The following is a 24,023-nucleotide window of genomic DNA, read 5'->3' on the forward strand; positions in this document are numbered from 1 at the left end:
ATTTCATTTAACATGATGTCTTCAAGGTTCATTCACGCTGAAGCATGAATCAGAACTTCATTCCTTCTTAAGGCTGAATAATGTTACATTGTGTGTATACACCACGTTTTGTTTATCGAGGACCAACTTTGAATCAAGTTCTGCTATAAATCTAGTGTCAGATTCTTTCCAGCTTAGGCTAAATTACTTCCCTAGGAATTGTAGATCTTGTTTTTCAGGATTTGATTGCACATGTGGGTAAATATATGGACTGGCAATGGGTCATACATAAAATTTAGTTTGGTCTTTAGAAACTTACATTTATTCAGCGCCCACTAAGTGCTACACCTACCTCTCACGCTAATACTGCCAGTTTGTGAGTGCATTTTGGAAATAAGGAATGTGAGGCTTAGCCATCCAGTACTTGTCCACGGTTCCCAAGCGGACAGGCAGAGGAGCCGAGTAGGATACCATCTCAGACCCTACTGACTCCAACAGCCGCCACACCTTTCCACCATGATACGGATTCAGTTGGAACCGCTGGTCTGTTTCCACCATTGGTCTTCGATGCACACTACCTACACCCCTTCCAGTCGGTTTTGGGGCGCAAAGTCTTCAAAGGCTCAGGTTCCCTCACGCTCAGATAGACAACTGGGGTTACTCCGCGAGGCTAGGGAGCCCAGAAGTTCCAGACCGCTTGGGAAAGGCGGAAGAAAGAGTCCGCGCTGGCCGCTTTCCGCTGCCAAGCGCTGGTCAGATCCCCACAGGGCGGTTCCACACTGAGTGGCCCGCGGGCGGGCAGACGGAGAAGGTAGCGAAACCCAGAACGCTCGGTTCGCCGCAGCTCGCTCCGCGGCCAGGCAAACGCGAGGGTGCGCGGCGCATGCGCGGCGCGGGCAGCGGAGTTGTGAATGGTGCGTCTTGTTTGCCAGAGTTTGGGGCGGGCGGACGCGCGAGGAGGCGGGGTGGGGCCGGCGGGGGCGGGGCGGGCGCGAGAGGTGGGCGGCGAGAGGAAGTGGCGGCGGCGGCGACCGGGGGCGGCGAGCGCTTGGTCCGCGCGGGCGGCAGGCAACGGCTGAGGTTGGGACGGCTGCAGCGGCGTGGGCTGGGCTCGAGCGAGCGGCGGCGCCTTAGGCTCCCAAGAGTGGAAGCCCACGCGGGCGGGCGGGCGCCTGAAACAAAGGGAAGCGGGAGTCAGGGCGCCGCGGGTAGGCGGTCAGTCGGTCAGCGCGGAGCCGGCCAGCGGGTGCCCGTTCAAGCCCCGAGCCCCGGCCAGCTGACGCGGCCTCAGGGTGGGAAGATGCCGCGCGTCGTGCCCGACCAGAGAAGCAAGTTCGAGAACGAGGAGTTCTTCAGGAAGCTAAGCCGCGAGTGTGAGGTGAGGTGAGGCGGGCGGGCGGCGCGGAGGCCGCGGCGCGCCCCGAGCGGGCCCGGGCGGAGAAAAGTTTGAGCGTCGCGGCCCCCGGATGCCGCCGGCCGGCGCGCCCGCGGAGGGGCAATCTCGCCGGGCCGCGTCTGCCCGCAGACTCTGCTTGCCCTTATCGGCGCCGCGCGGAGCGGGCGGGCGCGCGGGCGGCGCCGCGGATTTGGCTCCTGATTTCTGGCCGTCTTTGCCTTGCAGATTAAGTACACGGGTTTCAGGGACCGGCCCCACGAGGAGCGCCAGGCCCGCTTCCAGAACGCCTGCCGCGACGGCCGCTCGGAAATCGTAAGTCGGCGGGGCCCGGGCGCGCGCGGTCACTTGTTGCGCGGGGCCGCCGCGGCCCAGGCCGGTTCCGGACGGCGCCGCGGCTCCCGGAACTCAGCGGGCGCCGACTCACTTCCTACTCGGGATTCAAAATGCAAAACCAGACACTGGCGGGCCGCGTCCTCGCGGGGAGACGCTTTCCCGGTGGCCCGCTGTGGGTGGGTTGCGTTCCCAGACCCGGCTCGGCAAATAGTTTATCACGAGTGGAACTCAAACCCGAGCCAAACTAAACGAGGAAAGGTCTTTGTAAAGGCTGTGATGCCCATGAAGGGTTCGGGGCATTTGTAGGGCCAAAACACCCACTAGGAAAAACAACTGGGCTTCATTGAAGGTTCTGGCTACTCAGCCAAAGTTTTTTCTTAGAAGCTAGATTTGTTGGTAAATCTGTATGTGAAACCACATCACTCCCAGTAGCTGAGAATGAATTTTTCTGCCAGTAATCTATTGTCCTAATAGAGAAAAAAAGGAGCCTTAAAGGATATGCCACCTTCTTTTCTTAGAATGTTAAGCCTCAAGAGGATCGGAAAGAAATTTATCTCTTGTTTTCAAGCCTAAAACACATACTCTGTTTAGTGCTGTAGTTCCTAAGGAGCTCGGGAATATGAAACCCGCAGTTGATCTCGAGGCCGTTTTTTTAGGTGGTAGATTTGATGTCTTTTCTGTACCAAATGTGTTGAAACTAAAATCCAAGTGTCCTAGTTTCCCTCATCTTTTTCTGATTCTTCCTATAAGAGGTGCTGATGAGGAGGGAATGATAGGACAATAAAAATGGTAGGAAGAAACTTAAGAAAAGAAGTTGGTTATTAAAAAAAAGTTGAAGCACTGTATGATATAATTCTATAATTTCTGTGACTTGGGCCCATTGTATTTTTAGAGACTTGAAGCTACAGTGCATTTTGAGTTTGGGTTAATAGAAGGAAGACATTGGAAACATTATTCCTTCCATCTCTTTATAGAGAATCAATTTTTAAATTCAGATATAATTCACATACCATACAGTTCACCTTTTTCATTCACCCTTTTCATTTCATTACCCAAATTAAATTATTTTTAAAGAATATTCTGTTATGTAAAATGGAGACTTTTTAGAATTCTATTACAGATAGATACTCGTTAAATTTATCAGGAGCTCTAGGATATTTGGTCATTAATTCATTGTTATGAAAGAAAATCTCTAGTTCTTAGCTACTTCTAAGTTTCTTGAATAATTGTAATATTTGTATGGTTGAATTGTATGAAACAAATACTTTTTGGTTTTGGCACTGAGTGGTGGAAGATAAAATAATTCATTAGTTGGTCCAGTTACTGTATCATCCTTTGCTTGGGTTTCCTTTTGCAAAAAGGTGGATGGAGATGCCTGACCAATGGATTTCTCAGGGATGATTGATGTAAGTGTAAAGGATGAACTACAAAGTACTGTCCCTATTTTTTAAAGCTGAGGTTTTTTAGAAAACTAGTGAAACATAGTTATTGGAAGTTTCATATATGACTTACTGCATGCAATTATAATTTAACCCATAGTATATGTAAATTGCTGTATTAAAATATTGTTATAATATAGCAGTGTTACAGGTTACTTGTGCTTGTTATAAATTTCTTTCCAGGGGTGAATCCCACCTTCTAGGCCTTACCCCCCCCACCTCAAAATGTCTGATTCTGCAAATTTTAGTAAGTTCTTAATTTCTAATAGGCATTAAAGGTTAAAGAAGGTAGACTGAATTCTGTATAAGATTTGCCATTAAGACATCACACATTTTCTTAAATGATGTAATTTGTATCTGGGGAAGAGTTTCACGTTTCCTTCTCTTTTTAGTTTTCCCCTTTAATTCAGTATGACCCACATTTTATTACAGGATCATTGGCTGCGAGGAAGTGGAGACCACCACATTAATTCTTTATATACTTTGCACAATGCCTTTTTCATCACTTGATTATTTGAATTTAGAGGTTACTTAATTTAATGCCTGAAAGTTATCTTATGACTTACGAGCAGACAGTGGCTTCTGCTTATTTGGTTGTAGAAAATACATTATGAAAAATGTATTATTTTGCCTCTATTCTGACAGCAACCATAAACAGTAAGAATATACATGGTTCTCAAAACTCTTTCCAATGTGTTTCCTGGTCCAGTTGCCCTGTTTTTCCTCTTTTTAAATTTCTTTTATTTTGAACACTTCTGTAGCGTATCAGTGAGGTTAATGAAGAGTTTATTTTGTATTTAGATTGGAAAGAATTTAATATCTATGATGGTCATGTCTCCTTAACTGTAAAACTTACCTTGATTTCTTGTCACAGCATGAAATAAAAGAGAATATGGGTGAAAGGTAAAATCTGTCAATTCTTACTGTAGTAAGTGTTGGAGATGTCTTCACACCAATGATTAATGAAAGAAAATAAATATAAGCAGTATGGTGACTACTGTGAAAGCAGTAAAAACTAATATATTTTTTAGTCCTGGAAATTGAATGATAAAAAGTATGTTGGATTGACAACAAGGTGTGCTATTTTGTAATTCATGAAATTTATAAAATGTAATTGGGGCAGTTTGGAAATCTTAAATGACAGACATTATATCAATATAAGATTTTAATTTTTTTGAAGAGAATTTTCCCAACTCTTATGTATGTGTAGGTATCCCATTAAAAAGAGTTCTGTGGCCAAATAAGTTTGGGAAATACTCTTCTAGAATGGTCTGTATTTACCACTTCTGTCTCAGAGAGATCTTGATGAGGTTAATGAGCATAAAGTGATGAAGCAGGAAATCTCTTCTGAGGTTGGCATTCAGACAGGCGGTGATGTAGTACAGTTTGCAGACTGTCATTACATAGCACAGAGCTGATTTGGGGTGTACTGAAGGTAGAAGGATTTTTTAGTAGGTGAATATTGAAAAAACATGCCTGAGGGTTCTTGACACAGGGCATTCTTTCATGGGCTGAATCTCTTGCTGATCTGCCACCATTCTGCTCTGAGAATTTCATTTTCTGAATGAAGAAGCTGGCTCTCTTAGCAGGCTCAAAGTTATTTCTCTTATTTTGTTTAGCAATATGTGTATGGTGCTTGCTAGGTACTGTTCTAAGCATTTTACAAATATTAACTTGTGAGGAAACTGAAGCACAGAGGGGTTAAGTAATTTGCCTCAGTCATACAGCCTAGGCACTTTGCCTGCAGAGACTGTGCATTTCGTTTGAACCAGTTAGTGGTGCTTTTGTTGATTCATTTAGCTTCACTTGATTGTTTTTTTTTTTTTTTCAAATATTTTTTATTGTGACATATATATAAATAAAAGTGATAACTTGCAAAGTACGATTTAACAAGTAGTTTTATATCAAATTTCAAAGAATGCTATGGGTTACAGTTCCACAATTTCGATTATTTCCTTATTACAAAATATAACATATATACAAAAAAGTGTTAACTTTCAAAGTACAATTTAAAAAGTAGTTATAGAGCAAATTTCATAGAATCTTACAGGTTGCAGTTCCACCACTTCAATTATTTCTTGCTAGTTGTTCTAAACACTTGATTGTTTTTTAAACTTATGCTAAAAGTGCAGGAAAATATTTTTTGTTTTAAAGGCTGAGGTAATGTTGATATTAGTTCAGTCTCTATTCATATAGAATATTTACCACAAGAAAAGGATATCCCAGCTTGATTAGGAAAATGCCACCAAAGATGTCTAGAGATTTAGTAATTAAGTTGACAAATGTACTTAGAGTACCAATGATAGAAATGGGAAGTATAATTTTTTGCCTCTAAAGAATCTAAACTGTTAACCATCAGAGGATCTAACTGGCGGATAGCTGAATCAACTGATGGCTTTAAACAAATTTCCTGAAACGTGAACCTCTTGCTTTTAGATGAAGACTGTGTGCTCAGAAACAAATTATGCTTCAAAGTTTTAATTAGTAAAATAGAACAAATAAAAACTATCTACTTTCATCAAAGAAGAGTTTACATTTAGGTGATGAAAAATGTTTTTGTTTTTTTGTTTTTAAATGCTTTTTACTTGTTTATTTCTTATTTCTCAGTTTCCCTCAGGAAGAATGGCAGTGTTCTTTCAATTTTTTAAGTGGGGGAAATAAATACAGACTTAAATTGCTTAGGGGCTACACTGCATGACACTTTATTGAAATGGTTTTAGATCGTCTGTTATAAATATTGTATGAACATGCTTCTCTTTTGTTATAGTCAGATCCAGTTCTTCTAAAGTCAGTTTTAGAAAATACATATTTTTAAAATCATCTAAGGTTTTAGAGAGATGAAAAGTACTGTCACACCATATGTTAATGTATGGTTTATCACAGAAGAGACAGTCTCAAGTGCATTTTTTAACATGGATTTTAGAATGTGCTGTTTCCTTGAGCAAAGGAAATCAGGAAAAATTAAACTGCCTTATTTATACAACTTTAAATTGTGGTTTGCTTTAAAATTCAAAATCTTTAGATCTTCAGTGATTTTCATATTTAAAAATGTAAGTTTTTAAATGCAGATATGGTGGCTTCTGGTTAGACATTAGCAATGCATGATCCTAACGTCAGCAAAAAATGACCTGAAAGAAAGTATTGATTCCATGTCTGATTTTATATTTAAGCAGCCAATGGCAAATGTCCTCAAAATGGAATCAGATGTTTGTAACTTAATACTTTAGAAAAATGATGAGTGCGTATTTTTTACTTTTAAGTATTCTCTGTGCTGCCTGGCTTAAGACATAAACTGATGTAAAAATAAATGACTGCCTGCATAATTTATGTAATGTCCTGCTCCTGATCCTGTTTGTATTGATTTTTCTAAAAGGCTTTTGTGGCCACAGGAACCAATCTGTCTCTCCAGTTTTTTCCGGCCAGCTGGCAGGGAGAACAGCGACAAACACCTAGCCGGGAGTATGTCGACTTAGAAAGAGAAGCAGGCAAGGTAGGAAACATTTCTTTGTAATTTGAAATACTGTGGGTTGTTTTATTGCAGATTATCTAATGGTGTACATTTTAATGAGGAGATCACAGGTCTCATTACACAGGCATTTAATCAGATTTGTTTTTATTCCATGTTATAAAGATGTAATGCAATTTTTTAAAATCACTGTCAAACTTTTTTATATCACTCCATTACTGATTTCATGTAACATTCACCATAGAAAGTTTTAGCCCTTAAAGAGAATATGTGCTTTCCTACATGTAAAATTCCAAACTTAATTCCTTTAAAAGCATTTACAAGAAGTTTTTTATGTTTACTAAAATGTATTTGACTACAATGCTGTAAAAAAATGAAGTTAAGAGAAAAGTGGGAAAAGGCTCTGTAGGCTTAAAATTTAATATTATTGAGAAATAGTTCATGGGTGACTGTCTACTTCTGTTAATGTAGCAAATTTAATTTTGAGAAAAACAAATGTAAAAACATTAACTTGGAAATAAGTTAATTGTTTTGAGGAAAAGCTGGGAAAACAGACGCCTTAAAATTTTTTCACTAGAAGTTTAGATTGAAGATAAGAAAAATATAGGTGGAAATGTTTGAGCTAAGAGCCCCTCTTAAAATCAAAGTTAAGAGTATTCTGTTATTTTGGTGAATCTTTAATGAACAATATCTTGGGTTGGCTGATTGTTTAATGAAGAAGATGACTTCTTGAAATACAGTTTTTAAAGAAATTAAGAAAAATTTTGACCTAATTTTACACAAAATATTTTTTCTGTTTTCCTTTGCAGTTTGTTTTCATATATGTTTTATGACCTTGCTAAATTACTTTTCTAAGTGTAATCATAAATAGCAAAACTTACCATTTTATTTCCAAAATCTAAGAAACTTCTAAATATTCCTTGAGGAAATGAAAAGACTTTTGGATTAGGCTGTATTACGAAAAGGATTCCTAATCTTGTATATATGCAATGAAGAGGTTCTTTTGTTTTCTTTAACTTTATGAATTTAAGTTTGATCTTTTGTGGCTGACAAACCAAACAACTAATCTTTGGATTGGGGGAGGGAAAATAGATTACAGAATTTTAAAAGTGAGTAAAAATAAGCAAGTGATTTGCTTTTCTGACTATTAGCTTGTTGACTTGGAAAGTTAAAAGCAAATGCTCCAGATTTTACTATTTGAAAATTCTTATTAATAAAGGAGAGCTTGGGAAGTCATTGTAGGATTGTTTCTTGTTTGTGTTGTTTGGTGTTGGTATGTGTAACTGAATGAAGAAATTGTTTTTTCTGTATTCAAAACACTTCCTTAAATTTTATTTAACATGGTGGCTCAGATACTATAGTCATAAACCAAAAAAATTCCTTCCTCCCAATGCTAAACTGTTTTAAGGCTTCAAGATTAATACCTCATTGTTACAGAAGTCTTCCAGTATTTGAGATTTTTTCAGTTATATGAACAATAATAAAAATGTTGGGTGACTTACTCTGGTATTTAGAGGATGTGTTTTTAAACCTATCAGGAAAAGGATAGAACTGATGTAAACCATTAGAAAATTTACATTTTATTAAATATTGATTTTAGAAGTTGTTTCTGTAAAAGATCAGATAGTAAATATTTTTAGTTTTGCAGGTGTACTGTCTCTGTGTCAAACACTCAGTCTGCTGTGGTAGTGTAAAAGTAGCCATAGACAGTACATAAACAAATGAGTGTGACTGTGTTCCAAGAATGATGGTAACACTGGCAGAAATCAGTATCTTTTCCTCATATTTAAATCTGTGAGTGTTTATGTATAGATCATGTATTTCTCAAAAATATTTTTGCCAACATGTATACTAGACCAAAAGGATTTAAGCATTTTAAGGCAAAAGACACCTAGGACATTGCTCCATACCACTGGGATAAACTGCTGCAAAGAATTTAGAGAAAAGGCACTGACCTCTGTGTTTTCATCTGTGGAGCTCAGGCTGTGGGGGACTCTTATTTCTTTCCCTCTTGTTTCATGTTCTCTTGCTGATAACCATTAGCTTTTATTTCTGTCCCCACAGGACTAGAACTAAAAGCAAAGGAAATTGGAGGAACTTCCCCAAATGTTATTTGTCTCCGCTCCTTATGTTGGATCCCAAATCAATGTGTTTTTTCCTACATTCTCTCTATCTAGTTTTCTTCTGAAGCACATTAGTTCTTCTCTTCCTGTTCACACTCAAGCTTTGAGAAAACCGTAGTGGTTAAGACTTTGGAGTTAGGTGTAATTGAGTTATAATCCTGGCTTCTTCATTTACTGATAAGTAACTTGCGGCAAGTTATTAAACCTTTATGGTCCTCAATTGTAAAATGAGGATAATGCCTGCTTCTCAGGTATGCCCTAATGAGTAAATGAAATGGTGTATGTTCAGTGCTTAGCCCAGTACCTAACAAAGTTATTCAGAAATTCAGTCATTCGGTACGTATTTAATGAGTATCTGTTATATCTGAGCACTGTCCTAGGCATTTGAAATACATCAGTGAACAAAGATCTCTGCCCTGAAGGTTGTTTTATGGGAGGGTTGGAGGAGTAGACAATATGCATAATAAATAAATAAGTAATATGTTACAAGGTGTTAAGTGGTATAAAAGGAAAAGTTGAGTAGAATAAAGGCGATAAAAGAGTACGAGGTGTGAGGAAGGTTTGCGGTTTGAAATAGGATGGTCCTGGATGGACCTCTTTGAGAAGGTCATATATCAGTAGAGACCTGAAGGAGGTTAGGGAATGAGGAGCCATGCTGGTATCAGGGGAAAGGTGTTCCAGACAGAGGAGACAGCTTTCAAGAGGCCCTAAAGTAGGAGCATGCATGATGGGTTCAGTAAGCAGGCCAGTGGGGCTGGAGGAGACTGAGTAAGGAGGAGAGTAGTAGGATAGTAGGAGATGAGATCAGGAAGTCAGTTCATGTGACCATAGTAAGACATTTTGAGTTTTATTTTGAGTGAGATGGGGAGTAGTTTCAGGTTTCTGAGTAGATAAATGATATGATCTGACTTAGGTTTTGGAAGGATAGTTCTGGCTGCTGGAGTAACGAGACTGTAGGGGGCAAGAGTGAAGCAGGGATACCAGTTTGGTTGTTGCAGTAACCTCAGTGAGAGACTAGGATGGTAGAAGTGGAGGTGGTGAGAAGTAGTCATAGTCTGGTTGTAATTTGAAGGTAAAACCAGCAGGATTTGCTTATGGATTGGAACTTTTCTGGCTTGAGCAGCTGGGGGTATTGGAGTTGCCATCATCTGAGATGGGGAAGGCTGTGGATAGACCACGTTAGAGGAGCAGTTTAGGACCATTTAGGACATTTGTGTTTGTGGTAGCTTGTTGTTGGCAGCTTCCATTTCCTCACCCCTCCACCCTTAACTTCTTAAGTTATGGCACTGTGTTTTCATTTACTTACCATGAATTCAGTGGCCTTTAAAAAAAAAGTCAGCCTTATTAAAGTATAATTTACCTACAATAAAATGCACCCATTTTAAGCATGTAATTTGTGTTTTAACAAATGTATGCACCCATGTAAACTTTACCACAATCAAGATAATGTTTCCATCACCCCCAAAATTCCCTAATGCCTCTTTACAATTGTTCCCCACCTCCGCTCCCTCACCCCTATTACAGACAACCACGGATCTGTTTTCTGTCACTATGGTTTTGTCTTTTCCAGAATTTCATATAAATGTTCAAGTGTATGTGGGCATATTTTTTTCATTTCTCTTGGGTAAATTCCTAGGAGTGGGATTACTAGGTTGTATAGTAAGCGTATGTTAAACTTTATTAGAAACTGCCAAACACTCCTACTAACAGTGAGTGAGAGTTCCATTTGCTTCACATCCCTTGCCAATACTCGGTCGGTATTGTCGATCTTTTTATTTTAGCCATTACGACGAGTATGTAGTGGTACCTCATAGTGGTTTTAATTTGCATGTCTCTGATGACTAATGATGTTGAACATATTTTTCTGTCCTTATTGGCTGTTTGTATAGCTTCTTTTGCAGAGGTGTTTTCTTATTCTTGGCCTTTTTGCACCAGGAGAGGAGTACATATTTGAAGTTATAGTGACCTGGTGTAATTTTCTACCTCTGGTACTAACTCCACGACTTTGGCTAGTTACTTAATTTTTCTGAACCTGTTTTCACGTTGTAAGTTGATGATGATAATAGAACTTAATTCATAAGATTGTTGGAGAATTAGAGATTGTATACAGGCATACCTAGTTTTATTGTGCTTTGCTTTATTGCACTTTGCACATACTATGTTTTTTACAAATTGAAGGTTTGTGGCAACCCTGCGTCGAGCAAGTCCATCGGCGCCATTTTCCCAAACAGCATGTTCCCACTTCGTGTCTCTTTGTCATATTTTAATTAAGGTATGTACATTGTTTTTTAGACGTAATGCTATTGCACACTTAATAGACTGCAGCATAGTGTAAACATAACTTATATGCACTGCAAAACCAAAAAATTTGTGTGACTTGCTTTGTTGCAGTGACCTGGAACTGAACCTGCAATATTTCTGAGGTATGCTTGTATACATGGCGTCTGGCACATGAACATAATAAATCGAGCTCTTTCCATCTTTTTCAGTATTTGACACTGTTGGCAAGGCGCTCCGTGAAATTTGCTTTACTGGTTTTCATGTTTCATTTCCTACATGTCTGACCCCCAACTCCCTTTTATGTCTCCTTTTACATTATCATTCTTAGCTTAGCTCTGAGCTGTAACCTTAGTCTGCTTCTCTGTTTCTTGACAGTCTCTTTTGACTGTTTCATTTCTTCCCATACCTCTGATGGCTGCTGTACATTGGACTTCTTGGTCTTGCTTCCAGACTCCAATTTGTGAAGCAGTAGCCATTGTGGCAAGTTATTTAATATATTGCCAAACTTGTAGATTGTAATCGTATTTTTCTCAAAGGAGAAGTACATCATTAACTGATATCATTACAGTAGAGATGTTAAATGTTTTATCTATAATTTTATTAGAAGTGTTTAAACTCTTAGAAAATAAATTATATTGATTTATAGCTAGGCTTTTTTAAAAATAACATTTTGAAATCTATACCTGTGGCCCATTATGTGCCTTGGACAGCATATGGCAAATTGGTTTAATTTTTGAAGATTTTTTATGTGTATTTATATGTATGTACTCATATATAAAATTAGAGTTATTTGGGTGCAAACAGAATTTTTTAATAGGAAGGATTATAGACTCTTTGTTTCTCTCTAATCAGGAATTAAAATTTAGTTTAAACCTGGATTTGGAAGAATTTAGAGAATGAATTTTTAGCATGAATAAAATGATTTATATAAGTATAAAATGAATTTTCAAAACCAATCTCTTTATGTTCTGAAAATAATTCTGTTGTGTGAATGATCAAAAATTATTAGTTGGCTTCAGTTTGTGCAGTTTTTCTTTATTAAAATAATATTTTTTTTACACCACCAAAGTCTCAGTTGATCTAAGATGGAGGCATAACATTATAACTAATTACTTTTAGTAATTCTGTTATTCTGAATTGTTGATTGAATCTATTTTAGTTATTTATTGCTCTGTAGCAAATTACCTAAAAACTTAGCAGCTTAAAGCAATAAACTTATTATTTCACATAGTTTCTGAGGATCAGGAATCTGAGGGTGGCTTGGCTGGGGTTGTGCAGTCTCTGAAGACTTGATTTGAACCAAAGGATCCACTTCCAAGCTCACTACTGTGACTCTTGGCGGCAGGCTTCTATTCTTTGCCATGTGGGCCTCACCATAGGACTGCTCACCACACAGCTTCCCCCAGAGTAAGTTCCAAGAGAAAAAATGAAATTATCCTTCTTTTTGTGACTTTTTCTCCAAGTCTGATGTGTCTTTTCATTAGAAGTGTGTCACTAAGTCTCATGCACACTCAACAGGAATACACATGGGTGTGAATACCAGGAGACTCGGATCGTTGGAAGCCAGTTACCACAATATCCACTTAAATTTAGTGAATTCTGAAAAAATTAGAATGCTAGTAGAGAGGAAACAAGAAGCTCCATATTCTTTTATTTGAAATATGGTTTTATGGTTTAAGATAATGGGCTCAGCTAAATCAGTCCTTTTATTCATTGTTTTTGCCTTTGTGGTTATAGGAATAGAATATTTTCAAACCAAGGATCTTCAATAAGGAAAGTCTATTAAAGGATAACTGGTCATAGTTAGGTATATTATGCAAGATCAAGTCAGAGCACAGACTTTCATAACCTGTTTTTCAAATATGTTTGAAAATTTTGCACCCAGGGGTCCCCCTGAACTATCTACATTGGCTCTTAATAATGGTCTTTCTTAGAAAAGTTTTTTTTTTTTTTTTAATCTTCATTTTATTGAGATATATTCACATACCACGCAGTCATACAAAACAAATCGTACTTTCGATTGTTTACAGTACCATTACATAGTGGTACATTCATCACCCAAATCAATCCCTGACACCTTCATTAGCACACACACAAAAATAACAAGAATATTAATTAGAGTGAAAAAGAGCAATTGAAGTAAAAAAGAACACTGGGTACCTTTGTCTTTTTGTTTCCTTCCCCTATTTTTCTACTCATCCATCCATAAACTAGACAAAGTGGAGTGTGGTCCTTATGGCTTTCCCAATCCCATTGTCACCCCTCATAAGCTACATTTTTATACAACTGTCTTCGAGATTCATGGGTTCTGGGTTGTAGTTTGATAGTTTCAGGTATCCACTACCAGCTACCCCAATTCTTTAGAACCTAAAAAGGGTTGTCTAAAGTGTGCATAAGAGTGCCCACCAGAGTGACCTCTCGGCTCCTTTTGGAATCTCTCTGCCACTGAAGCTTATTTCATTTCCTTTCACATCCCCCTTTTGGTCAAGAAGATGTTCTCCGTCCCACGATGCCAGGTCTACATTCCTCCCCCGGAGTCATATTCCACGTTGCCAGGGAGATTCACTTCCCTGGGTGTCTGATCCCACGTAGGGGGGAGGGCAGTGATTTCATCTTTCAAGTTGGCTTAGCTAGAGAGTTAGAAAAGTTTTAAAATAATACATTATGGTGGAAAGAACTCTGGATTTGAGTCAAAGGAAAATTATTTATAACTGTTTTCCTTACTTTAAATGTGGTTCAGAATATATGCCCTATTCATATATCTCATGTGAGGATTCATTGAGGTACTAGGATATGGGGAAATGCCTTTTAAATAATAAAGCCCTGTCCAAAGTTAGGCTATTCTTATTGTTTTGAAGGATGGGATTTTAGATAATCCAGACAAATGTTGGAATACATCTTTGCATCTTTGTGTGTTACAAACCCTGAACGTCAAAATGTACTTAATTATTCTGTAATTTAAACTGAGTTCCTCTAATTTGGCTATCAGAAAACAAGGAAAGTAACTGATCAGAATTTAAATCATTCTTAAACGTTTGTAAACAAAACAACCCTAATTCCTTTGGTCTTTCCGCTTAAGACCTATTTCCAATTATTTTTTATTTCAGACAAATTCAGATGATTGTGATTGACCATAAGTTATTAATCTTAAGTGGTCTGATTAATGGTTTTTGCATGCATTCTGTGTTTCATAGCCTCAGTGGGATTTTGAATTAATGATTGTGTATGTGCTACATCTACATGATCTCAATTTGTGAGTATAAAGATAAAGGGTATGAAAAATAAGATTTTATAAACTGAAAAAATGAACTTTAGAGTTCTACTGTGTCATTTTTCTATGGAAATTGAATATACTATCTAGTTTTAATAAATTGGCCTCAGAGAGAGATATTAAACTTTTTTAATGGCTGTTGCATTCCTGTTTATAATTTATTGTTTTAATTAATGGTCAGAAAATCTTAACAGCAGACATTGATAAGCAGTTATAAAGTATATGTCATTAGAGTAGATACTTTTTTTTTTTGTAAGTTGTATGTCCGGTTTTTTTTTGTTTGTTTCTGGATTTCATACTTAAAAATCTTATTCATTGAGTTTCATGAGCATAAAATAGGAAAACAAAATTTAACAGTGTTTGATTTAATGAGTGGGGACAGAAACTTGTTTTAAATAGCCTTCTCCAGGCATCTGTGACACTGCTGCTTCTGGAACCTTTTGTTTAAGTACTTGCAAAATCTTTTCCTGAAGTAAATATTGTGTCTGTTTATATATCCCACAATTTGGTAAGGTTTACAGGACTTCTTGATGTTAGCTTTGAGAAATCCTATTCAAGCTCAACAAGTTCCTTCTTTTTAGGTAGTCCACTCACTCCAAATAAAAGATATCTGTGGTAGAAATTTGGCATGTGATTTTTTTCCCCAAGAGAAATTGAGGCAACTTTACAACTTACTTTCTTAGATGTTGCTTTTAAGTATTTTGATTCAACAAAAATATGGAGTATATTTTCCGGCACTTAGTTTTTGACAACTTAGTGCACTGAAATAAGAAATAATCTGGTTTATTTAATGTTTTAAGTATACTATAATTCTTGGTCAACAGTGTTTTTCTTTAAGGACTAAGTATGTTTTCCCACTGTCTTCTGGGTTCCATGATTTCTGATGAAGAAATCTGATATTAATCTTACTGGGGATTCCTTGTATTTGACAAGTTGCTTCTTTCTTGTTGCTTTCAGAATCTTCTCTTTGTCTTTGGATGTTGACAATTTTACTGTAATGTGTCCTGCAAATTTCTTGAAGTCTATCCTGCTTGGAGTTCATTAAGCTTCCTGAATGAGAATATTCATGTCTTTCACTAGATTGAGGAAGCTTTTAGCCATTATTTCTTCAAATACTTTTTCTGTTCTGTTATCTCTCTTTTGTCCTTCTGGGAATCCAATGATGCATATATTGGTATGCTTGGTGGTGTCCCTCAGGTCTCTCAGGATCTGTTCATTTTTCTTCATCATTTTTTCTTTCTGCTCCCCGCAGTGATTAATTTCAGTTTTCTTCTCTCTGAGTTTACTGACCCTTTCTTCTGCCTGCTCAGATATCCTATTGCAGTAATTTATTTTATCCAGACAATGTTTTCTTAATTTCCTTTAGGTCTTTGTATATGGTTTCCTTTAGCTCATTGAACATATTTAAGATGGTTGATGTAAAGTCTTTGACTATTAGTTTCAATGTATGAACTTCCTTAGGGATGGTTTCTGGCAAATTCCTTTTTTTTTCTGTGAGTGAGCCATACTTTCCTGTTTTTTGTGTGTTTTGTAATTTTTGGTTGAGAACTGAACATTCTGTGTATTGTATTGTTAGAACTCTGGAAATCTAGTTCTCCCCTTCTCTGGTTTGGTAGGTTCCACATTCCTGGGAGTCATGTCTCACTTAGATGGGGGAGGGCAACAAGCCCAACTGCCGCATGGGCTTAGAGAGAGGCAGGCCACATCGAAGCAACAAAAGAGGTTCTCTTATGCGTTATATAGATATCCCTTTTTAGTTTTTAGTGTATTAGAAGAGCTAGAAGGAAATACATGAAAATGTCGAACTGCAACCCAGTAGCCTTGATTCTTGAAGACAATTGTATGGCTTTGTAGCTTACATGGTGTGACTGTGATTGTGGAAACCTTGTGGCTTGCCCTCCCTCTGTCCAGAGTATGGACAGATGAGTAGAAGAATCGGAACAAAAATTAGATGAATAATAGGGGGGGTGGGATGTTTTGAGTGTTCCTGTTTATTTATTTATTTATTTGGGAGTAATGAAAATGCTCAGGAATTGATTTTGGTGATGAAGGCACAACTATGTGTTGATACTGTGAACAATTGATTGTGCACTGTGGATGATTGTAGGATGTATGAATGTATCTCAATAAAACTGAATTGGGGGAAAAAAGAAGCAGTGATCACTGATCAGACCATAGACCTCCAGATTTTGGAGAACTATGTCCTCATAACCTACTCTGGCCCTACTTGCTGCACCAGGAGCCCAGGCTACAGTCCCTACTGCTGCCTGCCACATGGTTGGGATATGGTAGCTGCTGCTCAGGGAGTGAAATTCGCTGATAATTACTACAATTTACCAGCCTCTTCCTCCAGTTCTTCCCTGGATGCTGTACAGAATCCCACAAGACTCCAGAGTTTCAAAATAGTTGATTCACACAGTTCTTGCCAGTTCGGTGGTAGTTTTAGTAGAGGAACTGATTCCCAGAGTGTCCTACTCTGCCACCTTCCCACCACAGTTGAATTTGTATAATGGGTCACATTTAAAGTAGATAGTCTTCACTTGTATAAAACATTGTAATAGGAAATAGGAATGCAGATTCTGTCAATTCTGTAATGGAATCCTTCTGTTGTGCCTCTTTTAACTTTTTCCCCATTTGTAACTTTAATGGTGCTTGGCTCATATTGTTGATAATCTTGAAATTAATGATAGCTCTTTTTAAGTGCTCAGTGCGGTATTTTATTTTATTTTATTTATTTATTTTTTTTTCTTGTGGTACATAGCTCCAAACCATTTATTCAGAAAAATAATTGAGGTAACTTACAGAAATACAAAAAATAAATAGGATGAATGATTTCTATTACTTCAGTTTAGAACCAGCATGAAAGGAGAGGATTTTGTGTTGTAAAAGTTTTTTGTCAGATTAAGAAGTACAGCAACATATTTTTAGATAGTAGAACTAACTTTCTACTTAGATGGTGCCAGTCTTTGCAGGGTGCAATGAAAGAAACCTAGGTAGACCCTGCTTTAAGAACACCAAGTTTAGGAAGGATTTGCCCTTGCAGACTAGGCCCATCCTTTTCATTATACTTCATGGATGGTCGGCCTTTGGTCCCCGTTTAAGGACTGCTAAGAAAGAGAGCAAATGAACTGGAGAATTCTTTTATAGAGAGAGGTAGAGTCCAGAAATATTTGCACCATCCTCCTTGCCCAAATGGTTTGCCCAAACCTATTTCTGGAAATTTTTGGTCTGAAGTGAAGTTCTGCTCCTTCAGAAGTTATTCCTTCTTATTTTATTACATTTTAAAAAAATTTAAAATTTAAAAAAATGTAAAAAAAAATCATGTAAGTACTGTCACAATCAGGATACAGAAGAATTTCCTCACCCACCTTTTTTTATTTTTTTTTATTTTTTATTTTTATTTTTTTATTTTTTTATTTTTAATTCAGTTTTATTGAAATATATTCACAAACCATACAGTCATCCATGGTATACAATCAACTGTTCACAGTATGATCATATAGTTATGCGTTCATCACCACAATCTATTTCTGAACATTTTCCTTACATCAGAAAGAATCAGAATAAGAATAAAAAATAAAAGTGAAAAGAGAATACCCAAACCATCCCCCCATCCCACCCTATTTGTCATTTAGTTTTTACTCCCATTTTTCTACTGATTTTTTTTCAATTTGTTAACTTTGTTTATCAAAAAATTAAAAACAAACAGGCAAACAACAACCAAAAAAACCCCACAACATTTCAAACAAAGCAATGGATTAAGGAAAACAAATAACCTAAAATAACTACTTTGCTTCCAATATGTTCCTACCATACCCCAAGAAAATTAATAAACCATGTCCAAACAGAGGAGTAAGAAAAACAAATAATCTAAAATAACTACATTGCTTCCAACATGTTCCTACCATACCCCAAGAAAATTAACAACCCCTAAGAAAACAAAGGAATAAGAGAAAAAAAAAACAACCTAAAATAACTCTGTTGCTTCCAACATGATCTTACTATATCCAAGAAAGTTTACAAACCATAATCATTCCTGAGCATTCCCATAACATTGAGATTACCCTCCATAGTTTATCTGTTCTTATTAGATTATCATTCCCCCTCCACTAATTGGTATCTCTAGGTCCCCTACATTCTACAGTATAAAACATTGTACATTTTTCACAGAATTCACATTAGTGGTAACATACAATATCTCTTTTTGTGCCTGGCTTATTTTGCTCAGCATTATGTCTTTTTTTTTTTTTTTTTTTAATCTTTATTTCATTGAGATATATTCATATACCACGCAGTCATACAAAACAAATCGTACTTTCGATTGTTCACAGTACCATTACATAGTTGTACATTCATCACCTAAATCAATCCCTGACACCTTCATTAGCACACACACAAGAATAACAAGAATAATAATTAGAGTGAAAAAGAGCAATTGAAGTAAAAAAGAACACTGGGTACCTTTGTCTCTTTGTTTCCTTCCCCTATTTTTCTTTTTTCTTTTTTTTTTTTTTAATCATTTTATTGAGATATATTCACATACCACGCAGTCATACAAAACAAATCGTACTTTCCATTGTTTACAGTACCATTACATAGTTGTACATTCATCACCTAAATCAATCCCTGACACCTTCATTAGCACACACACAAGAATAACAAGAATAATAATTAGAGTGAAAAAGAGCAATTGAAGTAAAAAAGAACACTGGGTACCTTTGTCTTTTTGTTTCCTTCCCCTATTTTTCTACTCATCCATCCATAAACTAGACAAAGTGGAGTGTGGTGCTTATGGCTTTCCCAATCCCCTTGTCACCCCTCATAAGCTACATTTTTATACAACTGTCTTCGAGATTCATGGGTTCTGGGTTGTAGTTTGATAGTTTCAGGTATCCACCACCAGCTACCCCAATTCTTTAGAACCTAAAATGGGTTGTCTAAAGTGTGCGTAAGAGTGCCCACCAGAGTGACCTCTCGGCTCGTTTTGGAATCTCTCTGCCACTGAAGCTTATTTCATTTCCTTTCACATCCCCCTTTTGGTCAAGAAGATGTTCTCCGTCCCACGATGCCAGGTCTACATCCCTCCCCGGGAGTCATATTCCACGTTGCCAGGGAGATTCACTCCCCTGGGTGTCTGATCCCACGTAGGGGGGAGGGCAGTGATTTCACCTTTCAAGTTGGCTTAGCTAGAGAGACAGGGCCACATCTGAGCAACAAAGAGGCATTCGGGAGGAGGCTCTTAGGCACAACCATAGGGAGGCCTAGCCTCTCCTTTGCAGCAACCGTCTTCCCAAGGGTAAAACCTGTGGTAGAGGGCTCAACCCATCAAACCACCAGTCCCCTATGTCTGTGGTCATGTTAGCAACCATGGAGGTGGGGTAGGCGAATACCCCTGCATTCTTCACAGGCTCCTCAAGGGGGCACTGCATCTTTTTTTTTTTCCTTGTTTTTTTTTTTTTTTTTTTAACTTTCCCTTCTTTTTTAAATCAACTGTATGAAAAAAAAGTTAAAAAGAAAACAAACATACAATAAAAGAACATTTCAAAGAGACCATAACAAGGGAGTAAGAAAAAGACAACTAACCTAAGATAACTCAGTGCAGTATTTTAAAATAACTTTTCCCTGATAAAGGACATAAGGACAATTTGGAAAATACACTTTTAGAAAAGATATTAAAATCTTCCATAACCTACCACTTATAAAACCGCGTTGATGTTTTGTTAGATTGCCATTCTTATTTTTTTCTGTGTATATATTTTTTATTGATAAAATATACAGAATATAAAAATCATTTTAACCGTTTTTAAGTATAGCATTCTGTGACATTAACTATGTTGACAATGTTGTGTAACTTTAACCACTCTCTCTTTCCAGAACGTTTTCATCATCCCAAACAGAAACCGTACCCATTAAGGAATAACCTCCCATTTCTACCCATCCCCATGCTTTAGTAACCATTATTCTTCTTTCTGTCTCTATCAGTTTGCTTATTTTAAGTATTTCATGTAAGAGACATCATACAATATTTGTCTTTTTGTGTCTGGCTTATTTCACCCAACATGATGTCTTCAAGTTTCAACTGAGTTGTAGCATATACCAGCCCTTCGCTTCTTTTTTGGCTAAGTAATGTTCCATTGTATGCGTACACCACATTTTGTTCTTCCATTCATCTGTTGATGGACACTTGGGTTGCTTCCACTTTTTGGCTATTGTGAACAATGCTGCAGTGAACATTGGTGTACAGATATCTGAGTCCCTATTTTTAATTCTTTGAGGTACATACCTAGAAGTGAATTGTCGGGTCATATGGTAATTCTGTAGTTAACTGTCTGAGGAACTGCCAAACTGTTCCACAGCGGCTGCACCTTTTCACATTACCACAAATGATGTATAAGGGTTTGTTTCTCCACATCTTTACTAACTCTTGTTATTTTTCATTTAAAAAAAATAGTAGCTGTCTTTGTGTGACATGGAATCTCATTTTAGTTTTGATTTGCATTCCTTTAATGACTAATGATGTTGAGCATTTTTTCATGTGCTTGTCGACCATTTGAATATCTTTTTTGGAGAAATGTCTGTTAGATCCTTGGCCCAGTTTTTAATTGTTTTTTTTCTGTTGAGTTGTAGGAGTTCCTTATATAATCTGTATATTAAGCTATTGTCAGGTGATTTCCAAATATTTTCTCCCATTATGTAGGTTGTCTTTCACATTCTTGATACTGTCCTTTGATGTACAAAGTTTTAAATTTTGATGAAGTCCAATTTATCTAATTTTTCCTTGGTTGCTTGTGCTTTGGGTATAAAATCTAAGAATCCATTGCCTAATACAAAGTCCTGAATATATTTTCCATGTTTTCTTGTAAGAGTTTTATAGTATTAGCTCTTTTTTTTTTTTTTGAGTATGCCAAACCTCAGAGTTTGTTTTATTGCATGATGCTTGCATAAGGAAAAACGTTATTGAAAACTATAAGGCATCATGCAGTCATTGATAAGCTAATTGTTAAGTGTACACTTAAGATAGGTGGGCATATAATCTAAAATTTAAAAATTAGTTCCAAAAAAGTACATAAAAAATTTAACATGATAAACTTTTAAATATGATTTATACTTGTAGCTTTATGTTGTTAGAAAGTGCTTCATATGTACTGCTGCAAAGTTGCTCTTTGTAATGGTGCTGAGGATAATGTCAGATTATAAACCGTAAAAACTATTTTTACAGAATTAGAAAGCTAACATTGTGATAACTCAAACTTACTTGAATCAGTTTTCAATTCTCACATAAATTAAGTTGATACAGTATTAACAATCTAAAAGACGTCTGTTTTATAACCAACAAAAATCTACTGAATTCAAATTATAAATGCTGAGTGATCAGATCTCTTGAGTAAGGCCGAATGGTGAGACCTGAAACAGATGAAGGTTGGTATTAATCAGTGTACTGCGGCCATCCAGCAGAAGCCTTCTGCATAGCCTTGTCTTGAGCACGCTGCACATGAAGACTTCTAAGGATTGGGCATTCAGTTCTTTCACAGATTCATTACCCTTTCCTGTTGTCTGACCATATAAACCAAACATCTCTTGTAACCTCTCTTCACCCATGGCTTCAGGTCTGTCAATCTTATTCCCAAGAATCAGGCACTTTAGAAATGATTTCATCTGTCATTAATGAATCAAGTTCTTCTTTTGATCCTAATAGCCTTTCCTGGTCTGCACAATCCATCAGAAAAACAGTGCCATTGATAGCAGGAAGGTAGTTTTTCCACATTCCAAGCTTGGACATGGCCACCCATTTCAGAAGTTGTAAAAGTCATGCCGGCAATAGTCAGTTCTTCAGAAGTGGGATGTAACATTGGGACATGCTGTCAAAGTCTGCATCTTTTAGCATATGTAGCAGTGTTGTTTTTCCTGCATTATCCAATCCAAGAAATACCAATTTACCAGTTTCTTGTATAATCCTAAAAAACTGTAGCATACTGCTGAAACCACTGTAAATCCAATCAAATATGAAGGACATATCCAAATTTTATAGGGTCTGTGACTGGAGACAATGTAATTATTGTGTCAGCCTGGACCCTACACCCTCCAAGCCCAAAAAGCATAGCGCGATGGCTGCCGTAGCCCCAGTTAGTGTCAAGCATTAGCTCTTATATTTAGGTTATTGATCCATTTTGAATTAGTTTTTGTATATGGCTGGAGGTAGGAGTCCAAATTCATTCTTTTGTATATGGATTTCCAGTTGTCCTGGTGTCATTTGTTGAAGAGACTGTTCCTTTCTTCATTGAATGGACATGGTGCCTGTGTTTAAAATCAACTGGCCCTAGATGTGTGGTTTTTTTTCTATCTGTATTTAAATTTTAAAACAAAAATGAAATGTCTCTAATTTAGCATTTACATCTTATTTTTAAAATATTTATCTTGGAATTTTCTACATGCCATGTTAATAACATGAATTTAACCATGAAATTGGTTATCCAGTTTCTTTATTCTTTGGGGAGATGCTCCATTTTTACCCTGAAATACTTAGAAAACAGCCTTGGAAAGGCAAATCGTAAATACAGCCGTAGTTGTGGTCAGTGAATAGGCAGCAATTCTGACGCTGGCTTTTACCACTTACTAGCTGCGTGACCTTCTGCAAGTGAATTATTCAGTTTCTCTGAGTTTTATTTTCCTCATTTTAAATTCTCCTTCCTCTTGGTGGTTGTAAAGCTCTAACAGGACTTGGAAAAGTTTCAAAAACAGTAAAGATCGTATAAACGTAAGGTGATAATGCCTTAAGCCCGAGTATGGTAAAGATAAAGAGTTAAGAAATGAAGGGGAGCTTTATGGAGCTATTGGGGAAGTGAGCCTTCTTTAAACGAAGTAAGATTGAGGTATGGAGCTGGAAGGAGACCAAAGATAGCATTTGAGGTCTTAGGAGTGTTCAAGCTTACATTGGTTTGTGATGCTGAGGCTATCGTAACATACTTTTTTATAAGGTCAGAAAGCCAGCAGGTATTTTAAATACATTTTCATGAAGAAAAATTTTTTATGTAAGAACATAAATCATGTTGCAAGTAGATTGCCAAATTTTAGATTAGACTAAAAATGTTTTTTACTTAACAAAGTCATGTATATCTCAGATCAACGATGTAATTAGCATATCGGCATCTTCTCAGATGGCTGACAATGGAATGGCCCGTCTAGACAGTGGGTCCGGAATGTTTCTAGGTGAAGCATTCTTCTGAAAAATGATGTTTAGTGCAAATAATCAATTTACAACACATGACATTTATTTTGTGTGGGACTTACATAAAATGTACAATAAAATCAGTGTAGTGTTTTAGCATGGTTTTGGGGATTTTAAAATTTTTTATGTTATCTTTATTAACTCACCATATTCCAAATTGGGTGGTCTAATTCCTTTTTTTTTTTTTTTTTTTTTTTTTACTTTTTTAATATGTCTATTATTGAATATATTTTCCCTTTAAAAATTCTGCCAGTCATCTTTTCATTTGTTAAATGTATCACACAAATAGAAGAATGGGTAAAAATATATGTACAGTTTTAGTGACAATAATAAAAGGAACCTCTGTGTACTTGCTAGTCAAGTTAAGAAATAACATTTCTAGAACTTTAGAACCATGATGGTCCAGTATGGTAGTCGCTAGCCACACGCAGCTATTGAATTGATGCGTGCTGTGTGTGTAAAGTACCCACCAGATTTCGAAAACTTAGTACAAAAAAAAAATGTGAAGTA

The 24,023-nt window shown here is 37.0% G+C and overlaps 1 protein-coding gene and 1 pseudogene across 2 annotated transcripts in view; one reads left to right on the plus strand and one right to left on the minus strand.

Annotated features, from left to right (window-relative positions):
- Positions 1-991: 991 nt before the first annotated feature.
- The window catches only part of CBFB (core-binding factor subunit beta), a 95,742-nt gene continuing 72,710 nt past the window's right edge, over positions 992-24,023 (plus strand). For both annotated transcript variants that reach the window (XM_037815983.1, XM_037815982.1), the window contains exons 1-3: positions 992-1,357; positions 1,601-1,687; positions 6,521-6,637. In XM_037815983.1, the coding sequence (XP_037671911.1) occupies positions 1,280-1,357; positions 1,601-1,687; positions 6,521-6,637 (282 nt within the window). In that variant the 5' untranslated portion in view covers positions 992-1,279. The remainder of the gene's footprint in view (positions 1,358-1,600; positions 1,688-6,520; positions 6,638-24,023) is intronic.
- LOC119519034 lies at positions 21,718-22,301 on the minus strand (annotated as a pseudogene).

This window comes from Choloepus didactylus, chromosome 22 (assembly GCF_015220235.1).
Source record: "Choloepus didactylus isolate mChoDid1 chromosome 22, mChoDid1.pri, whole genome shotgun sequence".
NCBI classification, from domain to species: Eukaryota; Metazoa; Chordata; class Mammalia; order Pilosa; family Megalonychidae; genus Choloepus; species Choloepus didactylus.